The sequence below is a fragment of the Symphalangus syndactylus genome, chromosome 11 (genome assembly GCF_028878055.3).
Source record: "Symphalangus syndactylus isolate Jambi chromosome 11, NHGRI_mSymSyn1-v2.1_pri, whole genome shotgun sequence".
NCBI lineage: Eukaryota > Metazoa > Chordata > Mammalia > Primates > Hylobatidae > Symphalangus > Symphalangus syndactylus.
The window spans coordinates 47,627,219-47,653,144 of record NC_072433.2 but is presented as its reverse complement, the minus strand read 5'-3'; the positions used below and the strand labels follow the sequence as shown (position 1 = coordinate 47,653,144).

Sequence of the window (25,926 nt, the reverse complement as noted above, 5' to 3'; positions counted from 1 at the left end):
CACGGTATCTGGTAATAGCAATTAACAGCCATGTAGGGATAACTTAACATTACTATTTTTCAAAGAAAGCAACTTAAAGAGTAATCTAGAGGAAAAAATGATTTTTAACTCCTATTTATGTCTAATATAGCATGTTTAAAGGAAGAATATATAAGAAGCAGAGGTTAAAAACTACTATAAAAGGGTTAAGAAGTTCAATATTTATTAAATCTTAAAGGATACTAAAAGTTAAAATCTACACTTCATACAACTAACAAAACCAATATAAAAACACTTTGGTCAGGTCACATGACCAAAAACATCACATTACAAATAACCAACACCAGTCAATATAATAAGAGAAGATGAATCCTACTATATACCGTTCTCTATGTTGCCCAGTCCAGATAATTGTTTTTCTACTTAACCAATGATTTGTGTTGATATTTTTTACTATATCATAATAATTACAAGTTAATCTTCTTATTAATCTAATATTTCTAACGAGAGAGTGTTATCACTCTAGAATATCAGTCAGGTTTTAAAAAAAGAACTAATTACTGTACCTTTCAAACTTAACTGCAGTTAAATTTTCTTTTTGCTTTCTTAAAAATTCTATCATCTGCTGTTTTTCTTCATGTACAGCTAGCAAAAATGGTGTGAGTTCATCCTGTAAAACAGCAAGAGCAACTGATAATTCACAACATTATATATTTCTCAACTGAACTGGAAACCTTATATTTATCTAAGTAAGTAAGTCCCTTCCTTTTTATTCTTCTTTGCTTTCCCATGTGCTGTTCCTTCCCTTGGAAAAACCCCTCCTCCTCCGCCTCACCACATGAACTCTGGTCATCTCCAAAACTCACTTCAATACCAGCTCCAATAATCTTCGCTTCTGTCATAGCACTTAGCATAGTATATTGTAATGATTTTATTGTTTTCCATGTAAACCAAGAGCTTCTTGAGGGCAGGGGCTTTATCTTTTATCTCTATATTCCCAAATCTTAAGACATATTAGTAAAAGCTTCAAGTGTTTTTATTAATGATCTAAATTATTGCGTCTAGACTAGCGTTTCTTAAGCTGCATTGCAAAGAATGTTTACTTTACCAGATGTGTAACACATCCAGCTACAGCTAGGAATAACCTAGAAAGGCTTATAGGCATGCTAATGAGAAGGTGGTTATTTATGGCAAATATAAAAAATAAGAGTTAAATATAAAGAATATTTACCATAAATAAAAAGAATATAGAATTTAGCAGTTTTTTTAAAACTTCTAAATTTTAAAATTCAACTCTGGTGCTAAGGTGATTTATATAAAATATAGGTTATATATTATAAACAAATAGAAACTGTCTTGAAAGCCTTGACATCTTTATCAAAATATACTGTTAAGACGAGAGTTGTCAAATGCTTACAACGGCAAAGGGGGTGACCTGAGTGAGGTACCTAGGTGGGCACCACGGCAAACTAGAGAACACAGGCCTCATAGAAAGGGGTAACCTCTGCACATCAGACCAAACAGTGATGTGGGCTCAAGGGACACCAGATCTGATTCTAAAGAGAAGCCTAAAATCCAGATTTGTATATGAGTCTCCTAAATTTTACATGTTGACACAATTTATGAAGGCAAGTGAAACGTACCTATGGGCCACATTTAGACCACAGCCCTTGCATTTTTAAACTTGCCGTGGATGTGTTGCCAAATGGTTGTGCATAAAGTAAGTGTTTGCATGTAAAATATTTTCTTTCTTTAGTTTCAGATGTTTTACCAAAAAACCAGTCCCCAACATGTAATAAAATTTGCTACTAAGACTCATACTACCCACTTCAATAATTTTTCTAGCATTTATTCATTTAAAATCTATTAGTAAGTAGTTTTCTGAGATTGTTAGCCAAATAGATATTTAGCTCATAGGAATGCTGAAACGAAATGATTAAAAGAATTTATGGCTGAGTGCGGCGGCCCACGCCTGTAATCCCACCACTTTGGGAGGCCGGGGCAGGCGGATCACCTGAGGTCAGGAGTTCAAGACCAGCCTGTCCAACATGGCAAAACCCTGTCTCTACTGAAAATACAAAAAATTAGCTGGGCGTGGTGGCAGGCGCCTGCAATCCCAGCTATTCAGGAGAATGAGGCAGGAGAATCTCTTGAACCCGTGAGGCAGAGGTTGCAGTGAGCTGAGATCCAGCCACTGCCCTCCAGCCTGGGGGACAAGAGCGAAACTCCATCTCAAAAAAAAAAAAAAAAAAAAAAGAATTTGTACTCTTAGTAACTGCATGGTTTTCAGGGTTTAAAACTGTCATCCTGATTATGCCAAAACTCTATGAACAGACATACTGATATAGCCCATAATACAGCTTCAACAACAACAACAAAAGGTTTAGAATTTGCTACAATTCTAATTGAGGAAACTCCACTTGTAATAAAGATTTATTGGCTTAATTACCTGAATGGTAACAAAGAGATGTGAAGTCCTGAAGGGGTCAGCCTCCACTTAGTGAAATACTGCCCAGGCTGAGTGCACTAGCTCATGCCTGTAATCCCAGCACTTTTGGAAACTGAGGCAGAAGGACTGCTTAAGCAACCCAGTTTGAGACCAGCCTGGGCAATACAGTGAAACGCTGTATGTACAAAAAATTTAAAAATTGGCTGGGCATGATGGTGCATGTCTATAGTCTCAGCTATTCAGGAGGCTGAGGTAGGAGGATCACTTGAGTTCCAGGAGGTTGAGGCTGCATTGAGCTGTGATTGTGCCACTGCACTCTAGCCTAGGTGACAGAGCAAGATCCTGTCTCAAAAAAATTGTTTAAATGAAAGACTACCCATAGCAAATTTATAAAGACCTGATGAATGGCAGTAAATAATTAATGGTGGGAAGGAAAAGGTGTTATTCTGTAAGCTGATAGATATTGCCAATAATATTTCTTTTAGCTTCCCCACCACAAAGGTAAAGAAAAATGGGCTAATATTATGGAAAAGGAGATATTTAAAGGAAGTAGTACCTATCAAACTCCAACTCTTCTAGAGATTTCTTAACTCTAGAAGAGCAATTTATATATTACACTTATCTATTCAGTGATTCTTAACCAGGCATGTGTCAGAATTTTGAGGAATTTGCCGTTATTTAGTCAGCAACGGGGTCTTACTATGTTGCCCAGGCTAGACTCAAACTCCTTGGCTCAAGCAGTAGCCCCACCTCAGCCTCCTGAGTAGCTGGGACTGTAGCTATGTTTCACCATGCCTGGCTCCAAGGAAACATCTGTTAACATGTATGTCTAGGCTTTATTGGATTTACTATATCAGAATCGTCAGAGGAGAGGTTAGCTTTGTAGAATTTTTTATATTTCCCTAGGTTACGGTGATGCACAATTCTAGCTGAGAACTAGTGCAGTCGACAATTACTTCCATCATCTCTCACCACATGACCAGTTACCTTTATCTTTGAGGATTTGGCCAAAAAGAGGAAAGACTAAAAGAGAGTTTTTACTCTCTGTTTTACATTTACTGAGAGTTTTTCCTCTCTCTTTTACATTTACTGAAAACTCCGCATAATTTGTTTGGGTAGGAATAGAACAGGGACTAGTGAACTCAAGATCCAACTTGACTTTGCTATCTATAAGCTCCTTATCTTCCACCTTCCCCTCAGGACAGTCTAGATTTGAGAGCAGTGTTTAGACATTTATCTAAGCAGCTGTTTCTGCCAGCATAGGATAAGTCAGTTAATTACTTGCTTAAGGGTTTCCCACTTCATCACCACCTATTCACAGCCAAACTGGTTTCCTCAGGGTCCTCCTAAAATTGATCTCTAGATGAGTGAACAACTCATTAACTCTCTCCCAAACTGAAAACTATTATCCCCAAAACTGAAAAGAATCTTGTCTAGACACATAAACTGGAAACAAACAGAAAGCAAACAACAACAAAAAAACTCTTCTCGGTATTTTCCCTCAATTACCTAATTTCCAGATTGGTCTGCATATTTCTGGTTGCTCTCCTTACCCTTTCCATTTTTCCCTTTTAAGCCCTGGCACTGAGAGTTAAATCATTTTCATATATATTACTCTGTGTAGGAACTTGGAACTTATCAACAGCATCAAGATTTCTGTTTATGTAAAATGTGTTAGTTTTCCTGGCATTTTAAGATAAAGCCTATTTCCAGAGCAAATTTCACTTTCTAGGGTAATTGCATAATAATTAGAAAAAAATACTTGGAAGGAAAAAATTTAAAAGAATTACCTTTTCAAATTCAGTGTTTTCAAAACTTTTACCATAAATACATTTAAAAAGATATACCCTCTAATGCTTCTTTAAAAGTCTCAATATTTAAAGTAACATTTTATAATTATTTCCAAATATTTTTATTCAGGTTATGCTTGAGCTTCCAAATATGGGAAACTGACCTGTACATAAGTCAATGTTAAAACAAATGCATTTCAAATATTTTGAAAATAAAGTTGGTTGATCTATACCTTGTTTGCTGTTTCAATATTGGCATGGTGTAAAAGCAGTTTTTTTGTCATTGGGATATCCTCATTGTAGGTGGCATAGTGTAAGGTAGTATTGCCATAGACATCTGGAAAGTCTGGGTCGGCGCCGTGTTCTAGTAAAATAGTCGCACAGTCCTTTTCCTGGCATTGTACCGCCTGTCAGTATTAGACCAAGCAATAGATTGTAAATTCTAGGAGTTCAAAATAAGCATTCCACAAGTTTCACCAATGAGTTCTGTTTAAACGAGATGGATTTTATTTTATCCTATGTATTTGTATCAAATTCATCTCATGCTGAAATCGTTGACTACTATGTACCTTTAGCAGAGCTGTCCTGTTTTTGTTGTCAAAGACATCAAGTTGACATCCTCTGTCTACCAGAAGAGCTACCACTTCTGGATGGCCATTGGCACAGGCCAAATGCAGAGCAGTCCTATAAGAGGGAGACGACATTTTTAGGAAACTATTGGAAATCATAAAATCATAAAATCATCTGAAAACATAAAATCATCTATATAATTATAAACATTGAGTAGCATGTGATTTCTCTGCCTTCCAAACAAATATTTAATTTTTTGTGAAGAAATCACACTTTTTACTTTCTCTTATTACTCACTACATTAATGAAAGAGCAGCCTATTTCAATAGAAAGACCTTAGCTTTTGGATTCAGTAAAACTTGGACCGGAATCCTACTTTAAACTCTGTCACTTCCGACTTATTGCTTAGCCTTTTTTGCCTCAATTTCCTCATTAATAAAATGGGGTTAAAAATACTGGCTGTCTCACAGGACACTGTTGTGATGCTTGCATGAGACTGTACAAAGTATTTAGACAGTTCCTAGCACAAATAACAGCTCAGTATTTCTTAGATATTACAATTTTTACTAATACTACTACTTAACAAATACAAGATTTTAGTTAAGTAAAATGATACAATTATATCTTCTTTGAGATATGTTTAAAGATTAGAGGTAACATTGTATTTTGATCATTCTAAGTTGCTCACTTGCTCATATTTTAACATCTTTGACACTGGAATCCCACTTACAATTCTTGACTTATTACAACTAAAATTGGCAACATTTAAATAATTCTCTTATTGAGACATAAAATGATGGGGCATCACAGAATCCATGGTGCCTTGCAATAAGTAGAATTGGTATATACAACACTTCTAGGGCCGTTCTAGTCATATAAATGGCATTTAAATAAATTTTAGTTCTTAAAAGTACTACGGAATGACAGGACTGAAAATAAAGATGACAACAAATGTTTAAAACAAACTCATTCTTACTTTGATTTTCAAAAAAAAAAAACACTTTAAGCCAAAAGAAATTCAGAATTCAAATGAAAGCATATGGCTTATTTTATTTTCTATTTAGATTTATAGAATGGATGTAAATCAGACACTTTCAATGATTAATAGTCACATTTAAGACTGTTATAAACTTTCAAAACAGTAGTTAGAAGTTATATTTTGTGGCCGGGCACAATGGCTCATGCCTGTAATCCCAGCACTTTGGGAGGCCGAGGCAGGCAGATCACCTGAGGTCAGGAGTTCAAGACCAACCTGGCCAACATGGTGAAGCCCTGTCTCTTCTAAAAATACAAAAATTAGCCAGATGTGGTGGTGCACGCCTGTAATCCCAGCTACTCAGGAGGCTGAGGCAAGAGAATCACTTGAACCCAGAAGGCGGAGGCTGCGGTGAGCCAAGATCAGCCAAGATTGTGCCATTGCACTCCAGCCTGGGCAACAGAGACTCGGTCTCAAAAAAAAAAAAAAAAAAGTTCTACTGTGCTGTTTTCCACCTTCAGAAATGCTTAAAGGAGGAAGGAAAAGCTTTAGTTGAGATTAAGTTATAATACTCCAATTTTAAATCTCTCAGCTTGCTCAAGCTAGGCAGGTAAATATGAAGTTTTTAAGGATGAAAGCGTCCTGAAAGATAGTAGAATATGTGCACTACATAACAAGTGTCCAGCCTCTGTTTGATGAATAAATTGATTGAAAGAATGGAAGCTGTGCGTGGTGCCTCATGTCTGTAATTGCAGCTCTTTGGGAGGCCAAGGTGGGAGGATTACTTGGGCCCAGGAGTTTAAGACCAGCCTGGACAACATGGCGACACCCTGTCTCTACAAAAAGTACAAAAATTAGCCAGGCATGGTGCGCACACCAGCAGTCCCAGCTACTCAGAGGCTGAGGAGAGGATCACTTGAGCACAGGAGGTCGAGGCTGCAGTGAACCATAATTGTGCCACTGCACTCCAACCTGGGTGAGCTCCTGTCTCAAAAAGAAAATTATTTTTATTTAAAAAAACAATGGAAAAATACAGTTGGGGAGTTCAACATTTTTAAGGAAAACTCCCATAAGATAAAGCAATACTTTTGTAATAGTAATAATCACTTATATTTGCTATTTTTTATTTTCATAAAGACACAACTAAAATTTTTAATCTATTTTTTTACATATGTAGTAAATCTGTATATAATAAAAACATACGTATGTAATGAAAATGTACTCATAATAAAACCTTTAAGCACAGATAAAAGGATTCCCCCTTCTCCAAAAGAGGCTAAAAGTTAACCAAAGCACAAAAATAAAATAATAGAAAGTGAGAAATTATTTTTATCTAGGCAAGTTTCATGTATTCTTCTTTTCCCAAGGATTATTTTATTAATAATAAGCCTTTACTATAACTTTCATACATGCTCATCGCAGAAATCACAGACAAGAAAAAAAAGGTACTTACAGTACAAATGCCCAGAAATAAATGTATTCATATTTGGTACATATTTTCAGCTAAAACAAGAGCATAGTCTGTGTGTATGTACACTCAAAATAATTTTTTCTCAATTTGCATAGCAAAGTACATCTTCACATATGTCAAAGTAAGTCTGTATCTAGTCACATCTTCAACGGCTACTATTCCATCCTATGGATGCACTGAAATTTAGTTCTAAAATCCACCACCTGAGTTTTTCTTAATACATTGAGGTTTTAAGCAGTACTGAGAAAAACAAGTTGGATGTATCTCTATTTTTTACAAATATTTCAGGATAATGGAATTGATGAGTGAAGGGCATATATGTTTTTTTAAATGTGGTGCTTATCACCAAATTCTCTACTTGAAAAGTCATCAGCAACTTAAACTTTAAGCAGCCGTATAAGTACCACTGTCTTCATCGTCACAAACTTTGTGGATAGGAAACAGTATTTTATTTCTTTTTTAACATGAATTACTTCTCTTACAAGAAACATTAAATATTTTTTCCTATGTCACTTACAGATCTACAAAAGAAGTACTTTGCCCAAATTTAGAATTATTTTCTTGTTGATTTGAATTATCTGTAATATGAAGATACATTCTTCACCTGATGTGTATGTAGTATATGTGTGTGTGCTATATGTATGTAGTGTAAATATTTTGCAAGTAGGTTGTCTTTTTTTCTTATTTACAGAGTGTTTTAAGTTTTATTTTGCTAAATCAACCTGCAGAATGCTTGCTTGTGAAGTTCTTAAGAAGGTCTTTGTCAACATATAAATGTATCTGTATAAATAGGCATGTGTGTCTTCTTCTGGTACTTTCCTTATTTTGTATACTTAAAACGTTTGATCTATATTTCATCGGGAACTTATTTTTGTGACATAAAAATCTAGTTCGTTTTCTCCAGACAGCAGGCATTCCATTTATGAATAATTCACCCTTCCTACTAATCTAAAATGTCAACATTATCAAGTTCTAAATTCTTACATATATTTGGGCAATTCTAGATCTTCTATTCTGTTTCATTCATTTATCTGTCTTTTCAGCTGTTAATAAACAATCTGTGGAAATTAATAGCACATTTTGATATATAGAAAGGCCAGTCTTTCTCACCTCATTACAAAAAACATTTTCATGTCATCATAATAGTAAAACACAGACAACAAGTTTAATTTTAAAATGTTAAAACTTTGATATTTTTGTCTGGTTTACATAAAGTTGATAGACAAAGAGCTCACATCTTGAGAAAAACGAATCTCCCTACTCAAGAACAGGAACGACTTCCCACTTCAAAGTTTCCTTCTAAGGTTCCTCAGTAAAGAACGTAATTACGTAGATGTACATTTATATAAAAATAAATATGAGATATAATCTGAAGAATTTTTAGCCCAGAAGTTGAAATGTCATGGGAACTATTGCTCTCCTTATGCACCTGTCTATAGCGTATATAACATTATGTTGGCCAGGGGCAGTGGCTCACGCCTGTAATCCCAGCACTCTGGGAAGCCGAGGCAGACGGATCATCTGAAGTCAGGAGTTGGAGACAAGCCTGGCCAACATGGTGAAACCCCATCTCTACTAAAAATACAAAAATTGGCTGGGAGTGGTAGCGTGCACCTACAATCCCAGCTGCTCAGGAGGCTCAGGCAGGAGAATTGCTGGAACCCAGGAGGCAGAGGGGGCAGTAAGCCAAGATCGCGCCACTGCACTACAGCCTGGGCAAAAAGAGCGAAACTCGTCTCATAAAAAGAAAAAAAAATATGTTTTGAAATGTGTCCATTCAAGATAAAGTGCTGTATAGACTTAATTAACCCCTCCAAGGTTTCCCCAGGCCAGGTGCTGTGGAGCCTGCGGAGGCAGGAAAGCCAGGACCCCGGGGTCAAGAGGGCTCGCCCCCCACCCCACATCCCCCCGCCAAAATGGGGGCGCTTCTCCCACACACCCGCCTCCTCCCAGTCCCCGCCCCCAGCCCCAGCTCCTGTCACCTTTTCTTCTTGTCTCTCTCATCCAAGTTAGCGTTCCCGCGCGAAAGGATGCGCTCCACCTTGGAGACTTCACCCCGGCTGGCAGCTCTGTGGAGCTTGCCGAGGTGTTTCTCTCGGATATTGTACCCGCACTGGGCGAAGGGGCTGTCATCGCGCTCGGCGACATCGTCCCCCCTGCAACACCACCAGCAGGTGAAGGAGCCGGAGGGCCCCTGGGCCTTCTGGCCCCCAAGGCCAGAGCTCCTCTTCATGGCGGAGGCTATCAGAGACACCTCAGCACCAGTCCGCCTATCACAGCCTCAGGGGCCCAATAAGACCAAGCCACTCTGGTCAGCCGCCACCTCCAACCAGGAAATTTCGCGGTTTCCAAAGGCAGAGCCAGTAACAAGCGAAGCCAACCAGCCAAGCCGTGCCAAGCAAAGCCGGTAAGCCCGACTGCGCATGCGCACCTCTAACAGCTCCGTCACTGCTCGTGCGCACAATCAACAGGTGGCCAACCGTTGTTGGCCTGAAGTGGCACTGCAACCTGGCTCTAGCTGCATGCAGCCACAGTTCAGAAGCAGTTATGCTTAACCTGAGACCTCCCTGAAGGCACACAGATCTGTGCCCATAAAGGCATGCCTGCTAACAATAGTCTCATTGTGAATCTTAAAGCACCTCTGTAACCTAGGTGATTTGGGTGGTGCTAAAGGTATTCAGTTTTATAAGGGAAGCAGACCATAAAAGTTCAGAAAATTTGCAGCCTAACAATGTGATAGAAAAGAAAATCCCATTTTCTGAGAAGAAATTCAAGCCAGCTGCAGATATTTCCATAAGTAACGAGGAGCTGAATGTTAATCACCAAGATAATGGGGAAAATGTCTCCAGAGCATGTCAGAGGTCTTCACAGCAGCCCCTCCCATCATAGGCCAAGAGGCCTAGGAGGAAAAAGAAGGTTTCCTGGGTGAGGCACAGGGTCCCCATGCTGCGTGCAGCCTAGGGACTTGGTGCCCTGCATCCCAGCCGCTCCAGCAGTGGCTCAAAGGGGCCAACAGAGAGCTCAGGCTGTGGCTTCAAAGGGTGCAAGCCCCAAGCCTTGGCAGCTTTTACATGGTGTTGAACCTGCGAGTGTACAGAAGTCAAGGATTGGGGTTTGGGAACCCCCGTCTAGATTTCAGAGGATGTACAGAAACGCTTGGATGCCCAGGCAGAAGTTTGCTGCAGGGGCAGGGCCCTCAGGGAGAACCTCTGCTAGGGCAGTGCAGAAGGGAAATGTGGGTTTGGAGCCCCCACACAGAGTCCCTACTTGGGCATAGCCTAGTGGAGCTGTGAGAAGAGGGCCACTGTCCTCCGGACCCCAGAATGGTAGATGAACTGACAGCTTGCACTGGACACCTGAAAAAGCTGCAGACACTCAATGCCAGCCAGTGAAAGTGGCCAGGAGGGTGGCTATACCCTGCAACACCACAGGGGCAGAGCTGCCCAAGGCTGTGGGAGCCCACCTCTTGCATCAGCGTGACCTGGATGTGAGACATGGAGTCAAAGGAGATCATTTTGGAGCTTTAAGATTTGACTGCCCCGCTGGATTTCGGACTTGCGTGGGGCTTATGGCCCCTTTGTTTTGACCAATTTCTCCCGTTTGAAATGGCTACCCAATGCCTGCACCCCCAGTGTATCTAGGAAGTAACCAACTTGCTTTTGATTTTACAGGCTCACAGGCAGAAGGGACTTGCCTTGTCTCAGATGAGACTTTGGACTGTGGACATTTGAGTTAATTAGGACTTTGGGGGACTATTGGGAAGGCATGATTGTATTTTGAAATGTAAGGACATGAGATTTGGGAGGGGCCAGGGGCGGAATGATATGGTTTGGCTGTGTCCCCACCCAAATCTTATCTTGATTTCCCAGTTGTGGGAGGGACCTGGTCGGAGGTAATTGAATCGTGGGGGCAGGTCTTTCCTGTGCTAATCTTGTGACAGTGAATAAATCTCATGAGATCTGATGGTTTTATAAAGCAGAGTTTATCTGCACAAGCTCCCTCTCTTTTTGCCTGCTGCCATCCACGTAAGACGTGACTTGCTCCTCCTCACCTTCCACTGTGATTGTGAGGCCTCCCCAGCCACGTGGAACTGTAAGTCCATTAAACCTCTTTCTTTTGTAAATTACCCAGTCTTGGGTATGTCTTTATCAGCAGTATGAGAACAGACTAATACACCATCCAAGACCAACTCAGCCTGGATTTTGTTGTCCATATCATTATCAGCATTTTGGTCAAAACCATTCAACAAGTCCCTAGGGAGTTCCAAACTTTCCCACATTTTCCTATCTTCTTCTGAGCCCTCCAAACTGTTCCAACCTCTGCCTGCTACCCAGTTCCAAAGTTGCTTCCACATTTTCAGGTATCTATCTTTTGAGCAGCACCTCACTCTACTGGTACCAATTTACTGTATTAGTCTGTTTTCATAACTGCTGATAAAGACACAGCCAAGACTGGGCAATTTACAAAAGAAAGAGGTTTAGTGGACTCACATTTCCGTGTGGCTGAGGAGGCCTCACAATCATGGTGGAAGGTGAAAGGCACATCTCACATGGCAGCAGACAAGAGGAGAGAGCTTGTGCAGGGAAACTCTCCTTTATAAAACCATCAGATCTCGTGAGACTTATTCACTATCAAGAGAATAGCACAGGAAAGACCCGCCCCATCATTCAATTACCTCCCACTGGGTCCCTCCCACAACATGTGGGAATTGTGGGAGCTACAATTCAAGATGAGATTTAGGTGGGGACACAGCCAAACCACATCAAATGCTAATGAAAAACACAAAAAAAGTTAAAAGTATGTCACTGGAAATGGTAAATACATAGTGAAATTCAGAATACACTAATACTGTAATGTTAGTGTACAAATCACTTTTAACTCTAGTACAAAAGCTACAAAATAAAAGCATTAAAATAAGTAGAGCTACAATAACTTGTTAATGAATACACAGTATAAAAAGTTATAAAGTATAATATATATAGTAATAAAATGTGTGAAAGGGAGAAAAACTGTGTTTTTTTTTTCTATGGATAGATGTTAAATTGTTATCATCTTAAACTAGACCTTTAGAATATAAGACATTTTATCTAAGTATCATGATAACCTCTAGGAAAAAACTGTAGTAGATACACAAATGGAAAAAAACATCAAAACATAAAAACAACAAAAACAAATCCAAAAATTAACAGAAGACAGCATGAGAAAAAAAGAAACTATAAAACAGAAAACAACAAAACTATAATAGTAAATCCTTATGTATCAATAATTACTTTACATATAAAGAGATTAAATTATCCAATAAACAGACACTGGTATAGACTAAATGTCACCTCCAAAATTTAGGATAAAATTTAATAGCCATTGTGATGGAATTAAGAGGTGGGATCTTTAAGAAATGGTTAGGCCATTGGGACTCTGCCCTCATGAATTAATTAATGTCCTTATGGGAGTGTGTTAATTAACACAAAAGTGAGTCTGTTATAAAAGGGAGCGCTCTTCTCCCTCAGGCCTTTGGCCATGTTATTAGGCAGCAAAAGGGCCTTCACCAGATAACAGTGTCGTTTTCTTTGCCTTCCAAGCTCCTGGAATCATGAGCCAAATAAACTTCCCCTGTTTATAAATTAGCCAATCTGTGGTATTCTATTATAGAAAACAAAACAGACTAGAATAAACACAGAGTGGCTAAATGAATTTTTTTAAACAAACAGTATGCTGCTTACAAGAGACTCACTTTTGATTTAAGGACAAACACCTTAAACTTAAAGAATAGAAACCATACTGCATGCAAACAACAACCAAGAGTCAGGAGTGGTTGTTGGTTATATTAGACAAAACACACTTCCATGCAAAAATCTGTCACAAGAGAAAAGGAGTTCACTACCTGATGATAAAGAAGTTAATTTGTTAAGAGGATATACAAATTAAAACCATGTATGCACCCAACACTGGAGCATCCAAATATATAAAGCAAACATTAACATACCTGTGGTGAGAAAATGAAATGCAATAACAGGGAACTTCAATGTCCTATTTACAATAAAGCATGAAATATTCTGAGAGAAAACTAATAAAAAAAAGAGTTCACTTATATAACACCATAAACTAAATAGACAATATTTTATCAAACAGTATGAGAAAACACATTCTTCTCAAGAATACATGGAATATTCTCCGGGATAGATCATATGTTAAACCAAAAATAGAAAACAAGTCTTTTTAAATTTAAGATTAAAATTATATCAAGTTTTTGATCACAATGGTGTAAAACTAGAAAATCAACAGCAGGAGGAAAACTAGAAAGCTCACAAATGTGTATGATACAGTGTGGATGTTTTGTCTCCCACCACAAAACTCATGTTGAAAAGTAATCCCCAATCTTGAAGGTGGAACCTAATATGGGGTGTTTGAATAATAGGGGCAGATCCCTCAAGAATTCTTGATAGTGAGATCTTACGAGATCTGGTTGTTTAAAGGTGTGTAGCACCACCCAACTCAGTCTCGTGCTCCTGCTCTTGCCATGTGACTGCCTGTTCTCCCTTTACCAATTGCCCTGATTGCAAACTTCCTGAGGCCCTCGCCAGATGCCAAGCAGATGCTGGTGCCATGCTTCTGTACAGCCTGCAGAACTGTAGGCCAATTAAATCTCTTTTCTTTATAGAATGCACTAATACAGTGTTGACATTAAACAACATGCTTCTGAACAACCATGAAATCAAAAGGGAAATAAAAAATTATCTTGATACAAATGAAATTGGGAACACAAGAAACCGAAACTTCTAAGATGTAACAAAAGCAGTTCTAAGACAGAAGTATAAAATAATAAAGTTCTACAATAAGGAAAGCAAAGATCTCAAATAAGCAATCTAACTGTAATCCTCAAGGAGTTTGATCAAGAAGAACAAAATAATCCCAATGTTGGCATAATTATGGAAATAATAAGAATTAGAGCAAAAGGAGAGAGAGACTAGAAAAATAAAAAATATCAAAAAACTAAGAGTTGAGTCTTTTAAAAAAAACAAAATGAACAAACTTTTCCTAGATTATCCAAGGGAAAAAAAGAGAGGAGACTCAAAAAGTTATTAATGAAAAAGTAGTCATTCCAGCTGATATCACAGAAAGAGAAAAAATAAGAAACTATTATGAACAATTACATAACAAAAAAAGGTAACTTAGAAGAAACTGATTCTTAGAAAGAACACCACACTGTGAAGAAACAGAAATACCCAAAGGCTAATAATGAGAAAGAAGACAGAGGAAGTACTCAGAAATCTCCCAATTTAAAAAAAGAAGCCCATGACCAAATGACTTCATGGGTAAACTGTATCAAGCATTTAAAGAAGCAATGTCAACACTTCTCAAACTCTTCCAAAAAACTGAAAGAAAAAAGCACTTTCAAACTCATTTTATGAGGCCACCAACATCTCATACTGAAACCAGATAAGGACACCACAAAAAAGGAACAAAACAATATTCCTTATAAAGATACAAGCAAAAATTCTCAACAAAATACTAGATACCAAATTCAAAAACACATTAAAAGGATCAGACATCATTATCAAGTAGGATTTATCCCTGAGATGCAAGAATGTTTTAACATACACAATTTAAATGATACACCACAATAACAAAAAAAGAAAATCATATAATCCTCTCAAAAAATTTATTAAAAGCCTATAACAGAAGTAAATACATTTTCATAATAAAAACTCCAAACAACATACATACAAAAGTATCCACCTCAACAGAGTAAAGTAAACAGTGAAATGCTGAAAGTTTCCTCTAGTATCAGAAACAAGACAGGGGTGTCCAATCTCAACACTTCTATTCAATATAGTAGTGAGAAATCAAGCCAGAACAATTAGGTAAGAAAAAGAAACAAAAAGGCATTGAAATCAGGAATAAAGAAGTAAAATTCTCGCTGTTTACAGATGAAGTGATTTTAAAATACAGAAAACCATAAAGACTATACCAAACAAACAAACAAAAAATAGAGCTAATATATCCATTCAGTAAAGTTGAGGCCACAGAAATATACAAAAATTAGTTGCATTTCCATATACTAACAATAAACTGAGAAAAAAGTAACAAAAAATCTTATTTATAATAGTATCAAAATTTATTTTTTAAGTTTATAACTTCATTTAACAAAAGAAGTGAAAGATCTGTCCAGTAAAATCTATAAAACATTGATGAAAGTAATTGAAAAAGACACAAATGGAAAAATATCGCTTCTTCATGGATTGGAAAAAATAATATTGCTAAAATGTCCATACTTCACAAAGTGATTCACAGATCCAATGAAATCTGTATTAACATTTTAATGGCATTTTTCACAGAAATAGAAAAAATTATAAAACTTCTATGGATTCACAAATAACTCCAAATAGCCAACGCAATCTTGAAAAAGAAGAATAAAGCTAGAGGCATCACATTTCTTCATTTCAAACTATTACACAGCTATACTAATCAAGAGTATGGTACTGACGTAAAAACAGACACATAGACCAATGGAATAGAATACAAAAACCAGAAAGAAACCCATGTGCATACAGTCAACTATTACTTTGACAAGGGCACCAAGATACACAAAGGGGAAGTATAGTCTCTTCAACAAATAATGCTAAAAAAGGCAGTCATTTGCAAAAGAATAAAATTTACTTATACCATGTACAAAAATTAACTCAAAAGAATTAACACTTAAATGCAAAACCAGAAACTGTATAACATCTAGAACAAAGCATAAGGAACAATCTCTTTGACACTGGCCTTGGCAATAATTTTTCTGGCTATCACATCAAAAAATCACAAGCAACAAAACGCAAAAAATAAAAACAAGTAGCATTAAATCAAACAAAAAGTGTGTGCACAGCAAAGAAAACACAGAACATGAAAAAGCAACCCAGGGATTGGGAGAAAATAGATCTGATAAGAGTTTTATGTCCAAAATATTAAGAATCTCACACAATTCAATAGCAAAAAAAAAAAAAAGTAAATCTGACAAAAATTTGCAAAGGACTCAAGTAGACATTTCTCAAAATATGACATGGAAGTGGCAAACAGGTTTATAAAAAGGTTCTCAATGTTATTATTCATCAGGAAAATGCAAGTAAAACCTCAATGAGATATCACCTCACACTTGTTAGTATAACTGCTGTCAAAGAGTCAATAAATAAATATTCACACTTGTTAGAATGACTGCTGTCAGAGTCAAGAAATATTAACAGTAAGAGTCAGAGTGAGGAGAAAAGAAAACCCTTGTACACTGTCAGTGGAAATGTAAATTGATTCAGCCATTATGAAAAATGGCATGAAAACACCTCAAAAAAAATTAAAAATAGTATTATATGAACCTTCAATCTTACTTCTAATTGCATAACCAAAGGAACTAAAATCATATGTCAAAGATATATCTGTACTCCTACGTTCATAGCCAATTATTCACAATATATAGAATATTATTCAGACATAATGAAGAAGGTACTGCAATTTCTGACAACACGGATGAATAAACAAGGTAGACATTATGGTAAGAAGTACAAACTTCCATTTACAAGATAAGTTCTGAATATCTAATGTACAGCGTTGTAAATATAGTTAATGATACTCTATAGTAGCAGTCCCCAACCTTTTCAGCAGCAGGGACCAGTTTTATGGAAGACAATTTTTCCATGGATGGAGATCGAGTTGGGGGTGGTTTTGGGATGAAGCTGTTTTACCTCAGATCATCAGGCATTAGATAGATTCTCATAAAAAGCACACAACCTAGATCTTTTGCATGCACAGTTCACAAAAGGGCTCACACTCCTATGAGAACCAAATGCTGCTGCTCATCTGAGAGGAGGCAGCGATCAGCCAGTAATGCTCGCTGGCCCAATGGTCACACCTCCTGCTGTGTGATCGGATTCCTCACAGGCCACAGACCAGTACTATAGACCCCTGCACTATAGTATACTTCAGATTTGTTAACAGCGTACATCTTAAGAGTTCTCACCACGCACACAAAAATTGGCATCTAATGTGAGATGACTGATATGGTAATTAACTTTGCTGTGTTAGTCATTACACAAGGTCTATGTATATCAAATCATCAAGATGTACCCTTTAAATAGATAACATTTATATTTGTGGAAAGAATCATATGCCTAGAAAGAAAAAAAAAGGAACTGAAGGACACATTCTCAGTAAGCTTCATACTGAACCAGACAAAATTATAGAATGATAGTTATTAAGATATAAGGCAACAGTTCAGAGTTTATTATATACTGGACAATGTTCTAAGCTCCCCACAGACAAAAATTTAGATAAGAATTCTACATAATAAGTAATACACATTAAGCTATTTTACATTTGTGGAATTTGTGCCTATAGAGTTTAAATTTCTCATCTTAGCTCAGGTGAGGAAAAATGAAAAGTTGAAGTGAAACATAAGATTAGATTTTCTTAGATTTGGGAAGATGCTTTGTATTTTGATAAAATTACTGCATCTTAATTTCTATAGGATCACCTCGGAAACCACAACAGGATTAAAAATTAATGTATCAGAAAATATGTGACATCTATCCACAGAATTCCTGGGACTTCTGAAAAAAATTCCACTGTCCATCACTCCCCTCACACACTTCTGACATGAGGCAAAACCAGAACTTTAGAAGTGGTTTCACATAGAGGTAGAAACATGCACAGACTTTCCCAGAGCCCCCAAATCAATGGAAGAACAGTCAGATCAGGTAGGCCCTCACAGGCCAAGGGGAGCACTTTGGCTGTCACTGTGAATATGATGGTGGATCACAGAAGAGGAAGGAGAATCATCAGATAATTTAAGAGCACGGGACAGATGATGTCCCTCTTTGACAGCAAGGGAAAGAAATAAACCCAGGTGTCTCAAAAATCATTTCCATTGGAGAACTTCCCAATTCACACTCCCAGGTCTGGTTCTTTCTTGACTTCTGGACCTCTCGCCCATGTCATCTACTTCATTCACTCCCACCTACCTGGCTGGATGGCTACTGTCTCCTCACTCTTCACATTCCAAGGCTCTTTCCTTTGCTCCAAAAAGGTGATCAGGTCTGGCTTAGAGACAAGACCTGTTTTATTGGAAAAATAAGCATGACTCTTACCGAGGGTTCTTTTTATTTTTTATTTTTATACTTTTTTTTGGCCCCACAGGACAGGATTAATTTCTAACTTAGTACTGTGCTCAGTAGAAAAAAGAAGACATTATAGAAGATTCTTGAAAAGTATTTCTCAAAATACTGTTTCCTACCAGCTTCTTTAGAATATTTAGGAAGCACTTTAAATCTGGGGATCCTGAGCTTCTCTTGCAAATCTGACTGAATCAAAAACAAACCAAAAAAAAATTGGACTTTAAAGTGTAAGCAACAATAGTTTATGTCAACCAATTTCTAGAATCACGACTAGAGTGAAACTTGTACATCACCTCAAATAAAAAGGCAAATGTCAAAATCAAACATTATGAAATTTTTTCTACATCAACAAAACCCCTATTTTTTTCCTGAAAACAAAAATCTAAAACTAACTCATACAAAGCACAAGATCCCAAGGGACATTCCGAAAAGAAAAGAAATAAAACTCTTAGTTATTAGACATTCTGAAGGCAAGTTATCCTCACCCAGAGAGACCAGGTTTCTGTAGTTTTCTAACATCACATCCTGAAACAAATTCTTCTGAGCTGGTTCCAGGTGTTCCCACTCCTCCAAAGAGAATTCTACGGCCACATCCCTGAATGTCAACAGTCCCTGAAATAAAAATAAAGAATACATTGACCATGTGGCCATGGCAGAGTTCTTCATTTGTCCCAAGATGAAATGACAGTTATTGGTTCTGACTTATATGAGTGACCTGAATTATTCAGTAAGATCATTTTTAACACAGTAATATTTTCTAATGTAGTCTCAAACTCTGTGGAAAGAGAATAACATAAAATCCACGAAACTAGTGTAGATATTTATATCGAATGTAAAATATAAAACTAAGGCATCAACACAGGAATATACATTTTTGGATGCTATATTTACATCATCCAGAATCAGCTGTGTATAATTCTTAGGTGCAAAAGTCATGGTGACTTAGAGGCATACCTCTCAAATTGTATAGTATACAACAATAAACTGGAGATCTTCTTCAAAGGCAGAGTCTGATTCAGGAGATCTAGATTTTCAGTTTCTGCATTTCTATATTTTTTAATTTTTAATTTTGACACAGGGTCTCGCTCTGCCACCCAGGCTGGAGTGCAGTGGTGGAATCTTTGCTCACTGCAGCCTTGACCTCCTGGGCTCAGGCGACCCTCCTATTTCAGCCTCCTGAGTAGCTAAGGATACAGGCATGAACCACCATGGCTGGCTGAGTGTCTGCATGTCTAACAAGTTCACCAGTAGTGTTAATGCTTCAGGCCCCGAAGCCACTTTTGAATAGCAGAGAGATCGAACACTGAGGAAAGAATTCAGGCATGATGTGAAACTGAGAGTTTTATGAAATTTACAAGTTATAACAGCTAGAATGGTAGTAATCCTTTTTGAACATACACTATATATCAGATATCATCCTAACAGTTGTTTACATATATAAAACCCAATAAATAATCTATGAGAAAAGTTATATTCTTCCTCTTATATAAAATTATTTTCCAAATATTTGCTCTATAGTAAAGTTTGTATTTTGCCTGTTTATCTGATTTAGAATTTATCTCAAAGGGACATACCGGCCAATATACAGAGACAACCTTAACAGAATGTTCAGAGAAGATTTTGTAACTGAGTAATGAAAACAAGTTAAGAAAGCAGCCACACAGTAGTGATCAAATAATGCTTTCATTTTATGTGCGTGTGTGCACATAATGGTAACTATATACACATTAAAAGTAAGAGAATATTTCTGTGTAAATAAAATTTAAAAATATTTTAAATTGTATAAAAACTATAAAACTCTTTGTGGGTGATGCCTTTTTTGTGTTTTTTTAACAAAACTTTATAAAGACCAATACATACAATGAAATAAAGTAAAAGCTGTTGTTTCTGAGTCTGGTATTTTTTTTCAAGTTTTTGTTATGTTTATTCTATGTGCTATTATATATTTTAGAATTTTAAGACAATAGACATATTTGTTATATGTTAATTCTTGTTCTTTCTCTGAAAATATAGAGAATAAATAAGCATATGCTTGTGACGTGAGATGAAATAAAATGGAAACCTACAGAACTGAGACCTGCTTCAGAACTTCCAGTCTTAAAAGCTGTTATCTCCTGTCAACAAATGTGAGAGCCTTTACTCTGCAAAGAAAGCTACAAGCAAAGGGAAACTAAAAAGAAATGGGAGTCTCTGGATTAAATGTGATGGTTTATACACATCACTCAGTAAATCCTCCCTCCTAGATACTCACTACAAAGACAAAAATGATTAACTTTATAGCGAAGGAATCTGGCAGACAGCACCTGAACCAAGTGAATGAAGTTAGCATTGTCTGTAATAAGACAAATTGGTATCAGTGCTAACGCACAGATGGGCCCATAATCATTGCTGTGATATGGGTGGAGGGGAAAAGTAAATCATAATCTTAATATAATCATAAAAAAAAATCTGTGGGGGAAGATACAGGTGACCATAGTCCTTCAAACTGGCCATGTGACCCTACTTAGAAGCCTGGGCTGAGAATCACTTAGCTAAGCATTGCCTCTCAAGGTTCAATATGCATACATATCATTTGGTATTCTGGGCCCCCTCTAAGTAATGTGATTCTGCAGGTTTGGAAAGTTTCCATGAACTGGCTTCTTTAACAAGTCCCCTGTCAATGCTGATGTTGCTCCTCCTAGGCCCATTATCAATAGCACTCAGCTAGAGGAAGCAGACACAGCACACAGAGTCCCTTGCACCCAATACTCTAATCACAACAAAAATAGTTTTCGTTCACAGCGAGGACCACAAACCACCGTCCTGAAAGATCACATCCTTTGCCAGCCATTTAAAGTCTACAGATACACAGACTGGAGAAGACAGTTACGTCTAAGTCAGCATTTGGAAAACAGCATGGATACACGCATTAAAGCAGTGTTTATTGAGCTTGTACTATGTGCTCACAGTATGCACTGTGCTGGGAACATCACATGGTGTCAGTTAAGCCACATAAACCCCTGGGATGTGGGTCCTAAGTATCCCATAATTCCCAGCAGGATTTAGATAACGGCCCAGCCTTTCTATTTCTTCTTGTTTCCCTATCACTATAAAAGCTAACTATAGACAGATAGGAGGGATACAGAAAGGAAGGAGTCAAGTTTAGTTCACAAGAATTTCTCCACTGGGTGCGGTGGCTCACGCCTGTAATCCCAGCACTTTGGGAGGCCAAGATGGGTGTGTCACTTGAGGTCAGGAGTTCAAGACCAGCCTGGTCAACATTGTGAAACTCTGTCTCTACTAAAAATACAAAAATCAGCTGTGCATGGTGGCACACCTGTAATCCCAGCTACTCGGGAAACTGAGGCAGGAGAATTACCTGAACCGGGAAGGCAGAGGTTGTGTGAGCCAAGATGACACTATTCCAGCCTGGGCAACAGAGTGAGATTCGGTCTCAAAAAAAAAAAAAAAAAAAAGAAGAAGAAAAAGAATTTATCATTATTCTCTTCATATCTTTACACTGACTTTGTTACAACTTGTGGAGCAACTACTGGATCTGCAGAAATGAAAAAGAGGTTGCCAGGTGGAATGTTTCTAAAGGTACTGGTTTCAATAAGAAAAAAATTTAATTTTCAAATAATTTTGAAAAAGTGAGTCCTTTGCTCCCATTTACCTGCTTTTGGGTTTGGGGAAATTGTGAGCACCACATCTGAAGACATGGCAGCAGCAGCCACCCAGAAGTCTGATCTCCTCTAGTCAGTTCTATGAGAGGAGGCCCAGGGTAGGGACAGACCTGGACCAGGCTCAGAAGAGGGTAGATTTGAGCAGAGCTGGGGCAGGGGCTGGGCTAGGCTTCTCATCTCTACATTGCTGCTTTATTTTCAGTTGTCTTTCCTAAGCCTGACCAACAAGAACTTGGCTCCCATGGTTTGCCTTGTTTTAATAGTTTAAGCTTCATCCTATTTTGTAACATGCAACAACAAACAATTTAACCAAAACACGTAGGGCTTTCTAGGAAAATTATATTAGTAGCTACATAATTATCTTTAACAAGAAAAAAGCAATATAAATAATAATTATAATAACAACTCTTTTGTCCATGGGTGGCCCTTCAGGTGGTGACATCAGAACTCACAACGTCAATATAAGGGCAGTGTCCCAAATCAAGCCCAAGTTCCCTGTACACCTCCATTCTTGCTCCTGACCACATGATGCTGAATTCAACCATTATCCATCTGCTTTAGACTGAAAGTTCCTGGATGGTAGGGACTATGGCTGCTGCATCTGTTTTCCTAGTGGCCATATGAAATGGGAGCAATTGGTTTACCTATCAGTATGAGTTTCCAGGCCTCCTCCTTGTATTTCACCCACACATTAGAAAACTGGAGGGCCGGGCGCGGTGGCTCACGCTTGTAATCCCAGCACTTTGGGAGGCTGAGGCGGGCGGATCACGAGGTCAGGAGATCGAGACCACGGTGAAACCCCGTCTCTACTAAAAATACAAAAAAATTAGCCGGGCGTGGTGGCGGGCGCCTGTAGTCCCAGCTACTCGGAGAGGCTGAGGCAGGAGAATGGCGGGAACCCGGGAGGCGGAGCTTGCAGTGAGCCGAGATTGCGCCACTGCACTCCAGCCTGGGCGACAGAGCGAGACTCTGTCTCAAAAAAAAAAAAAAAAAAAGAAAAGAAAACTGGAGCAACTCCCACTTGGATACCAAATAAGGAGATTCCTTCTGTTAAAAAAGAAACAAACCCTGATGACTCATTCTTCTCCTTCTGAGACGGAAGCAAGATTAGCCCATTGTCAGCCTGTCCCCTGCCTACACAGGATATATAACCAAGTGTCCCCTAGGTGCTGGTGAGAGAGTCCCTGGTAACTGTGTGATGAAAACCCAATAGTGATTCAGGCAGGAAAGACTCAAGTTGTCCTTGTGGAACCAGAATAGAAAATTGAGTTGTCATAGTAGGGCCACAGATCCACGATCCAGGTATGTTATTACCTATACCTGATCAGCTAACTCTTGGGTACAAGAAAGGACAAGATTACTCTACTCCAGTAACACAGCTCACAGGTAGGCATAGCTTTACTCATGGCTCTGGAGAGTGCTGGCCCCACCCTCCCTCTGCTAAGGCGCTGCTTTACACTTACAGATTCTGCCACGAGATTCTGTTTATAAAAAGGAACCCCTAGCAGAACTGCTGTAGCTCACTGGACAAGGTCTTGAAAACTCTGAGGGCCTCACTCCGAAAGTAGGGCTTTACAAAGTCCATGTTGATCTCTCACAATGCAGAAAATGTCCCCTGGATTTTCTATATATCCTGAGTTCAAAGTCTGGCTCTGTCTTGTGGATCACAGGTGGAGACCAGCCTTTATGTGCAGAACCCAGGTGGAATCAACCTGGCTCTGCAATTCTTGTGTGTTGCTGTGAAGAAAACTAGAGGAGACAGCCCCTCAGGAAGGCTGCTCTCACACATCCTGGAGAACCCCAGGACCTGGGTTCAGAATTTGCAGCTGCAGATTTAGGTGCTGGTGGTGCAGGGAAGTGGCATGCACCTTCTGCACATTCATGGGCATTTGGGCAAGAGGATGAGGGGAATGTTGAGATTCTCAGGCCTACTCAATGTATATGTGTGCCTGGTTGGTTTCCAACCCCCATGGTCTCTGAATCCGTTTCAGGTCTGAAGATGCCAGGGGCATGGAAAGACAGAGCTGGAATGGCTAACTGATGCCCTGTGAACTTACTGTTACAGAAATCTAGTCAAACTGTTCTAGCAGCGACTGAAGATCCCAAGTAAGTAGAGAGACCATTCTGCCTGCAGATTTTGGGGGCAATGGGCACTTTGCTGCACAAATGTGGGTTGTGAACAGAAATCAAAGAGGGAAAAGACCCACTGGAGTGAAGTCTTACAGGCACCTTACAGGTTTATATTCTGTGTGGTAATTCTGGGCAATGTTTGAAAAATATAATGAAGAAGAAAATCATAAAATCATCTCCAACCCCAGAAAAACTATCCATAGTGGTAGAAAAGAAAGAAAACTGTTTTATGACATAATTAGCCCAGAATGTAAAGGACATGACAGGCAACCTGCTAAGAGATTAGAAAAACACCCACTGGTGAAAAGTCACCATAATTAGTCCTCAATAGAAGACCTGACAGCGCCATTTGTCATAGAGTTCATCCTACATTCACCTGGGAATTGGGAGACCATCTGTGTTTTTTAATTGGCTATAGTCAAAGGAAAAATAAACTTCATGTCTTCGTGACAGGCAGATTTGCAACTTGAAGCCAGGTGCCTGCTCTCCTGTAGAAACTGTAGGACACGGCTCTATCTTCTTTGCTATTTACATTTTACATCAATGATTCCCAGTTCCTAGAGAAAGGGAGTACTGAGTCAAAAAGACTGACAAATGGCCTATTTAGCTGTTAGAGTGATTTAGACAGCTTGTAAAACAGAAAAATAATTTACATATGAAAGTTTTCCAAAGTAAATGCTTTAAGAAAAAAATAAAAGAGAGAAAAATTTGTTTCCTTATTTTCAAGAAGGATTAAGTCTTGTATTTCTAACTTGTATTTGCTCTTACAACAGCCAGGTCTAGAGCCATGGTCTTGAGCTCATGGACATCTGAGTTCCAATAGGTGCTGGACTCAGGCACCTGCGGGGTGACCTTGGGAACACTGTGTACACATAAAGAAGGGGCTTGTGGAGAAGTAAAAGGAAGAAGAGAGGAAGGTGCTATTGAGCCATGAGCAGGGGGCAGTACCAAGTTGGAAGGACTGGTTTGTGCTACAGATACTGGCCCAGGTGGGGCTATGCTCTGACATATTCCTGGGTCCATGCAGGCAGGTGAGATTATGATTGGATGGTCCACAAGCCTAGGTTGATGGAGAAACTAGGCTGCTGCTACGGATTCAGTGTCAGGGATTAGAACAAGCCAGGAGTGCTCAGGCACTTGTGTGGGTTTTTGGCAGGAAACTGGAAGCAAAGGTGCTGTGGGTGCAATTCCTGACAGTCAAGCCTTCTCCTGGGAGGGACGGGGACATGTCAATGCCTAGTTGGTATGTTCAGGAGTGGGTGGGAATCATGTGGTGGCAGCTGGGTGGGGGAGGGAGTCTCTTCTCAGAACTCCTTTCCTCTCCATCTTCAGTCCCCTCTCACCCTAGCAGGAGACCTGGAATCAAAGGACAATGCACAGTGGGGCAGCCTGTGGGCAGAACAGAGCCTCCCTTCCCCCAGACACTTGGGAGTCTCTCTCCAGCCCAGGCCTCTGTGAGGTCTGTCTTCTGACATCAAATGTGTAGAGTTTGCTGAACACCAACCAATCCTCCAACACCAACTGGGTGCCAACAACTTAATTCTGACACCACGCAGAGTCAGCACAGGCCCCACAAGTTCTGGGCTCAGTCCCACAACACTGCCCCCACTTCAGATGCCAGTCACAATGCCTGGGGCCCTATCTATACTTCCAAGCTACTGCCTGTAAATCGAGGGCACCCATAACCCTATCCTTAAGTTCAGTCATTTCAAAGATCTACTCAAATAACTCAGCAAATCACTTTACTTATGTTTA

General features: G+C 38.8%; 2 protein-coding genes across 9 annotated transcripts in view; both read right to left on the bottom strand.

Moving 5' to 3' along the window:
- LOC129457764 (coiled-coil domain-containing protein 144A-like) overlaps positions 1 to 18,249 on the bottom strand; it is an 86,445-nt gene extending 68,196 nt beyond the window's left edge. For 3 of the 8 annotated variants that reach the window (XM_063612748.1, XM_063612749.1, XM_063612751.1), the window contains exons 1-4: positions 9,218 to 9,628; positions 4,788 to 4,902; positions 4,452 to 4,625; positions 546 to 649 (exon numbers count right to left, since the gene is read on the bottom strand). In XM_063612748.1, the coding sequence (XP_063468818.1) occupies positions 546 to 649; positions 4,452 to 4,625; positions 4,788 to 4,902; positions 9,218 to 9,468 (644 nt within the window). In that variant the 5' untranslated portion in view covers positions 9,469 to 9,628. Of the gene's footprint in view, positions 1 to 545; positions 650 to 4,451; positions 4,626 to 4,787; positions 4,903 to 9,217; positions 9,635 to 18,226 lie in introns of those variants that run through there. The other 5 variants (XM_063612754.1, XM_063612753.1, XM_063612750.1 and 2 more) reach the window with 5 other exon arrangements.
- The window catches only part of LOC129457765 (lon protease homolog 2, peroxisomal-like), a 93,795-nt gene continuing 86,081 nt past the window's right edge, over positions 18,213 to 25,926 (bottom strand). Inside the window, exons 6-8 of the mRNA XM_063612756.1 lie at positions 21,738 to 21,811; positions 18,865 to 18,991; positions 18,213 to 18,319 (exon numbers count right to left, since the gene is read on the bottom strand). Of these exons, the coding sequence (XP_063468826.1) occupies positions 18,213 to 18,319; positions 18,865 to 18,991; positions 21,738 to 21,811 (308 nt within the window). The remainder of the gene's footprint in view (positions 18,320 to 18,864; positions 18,992 to 21,737; positions 21,812 to 25,926) is intronic.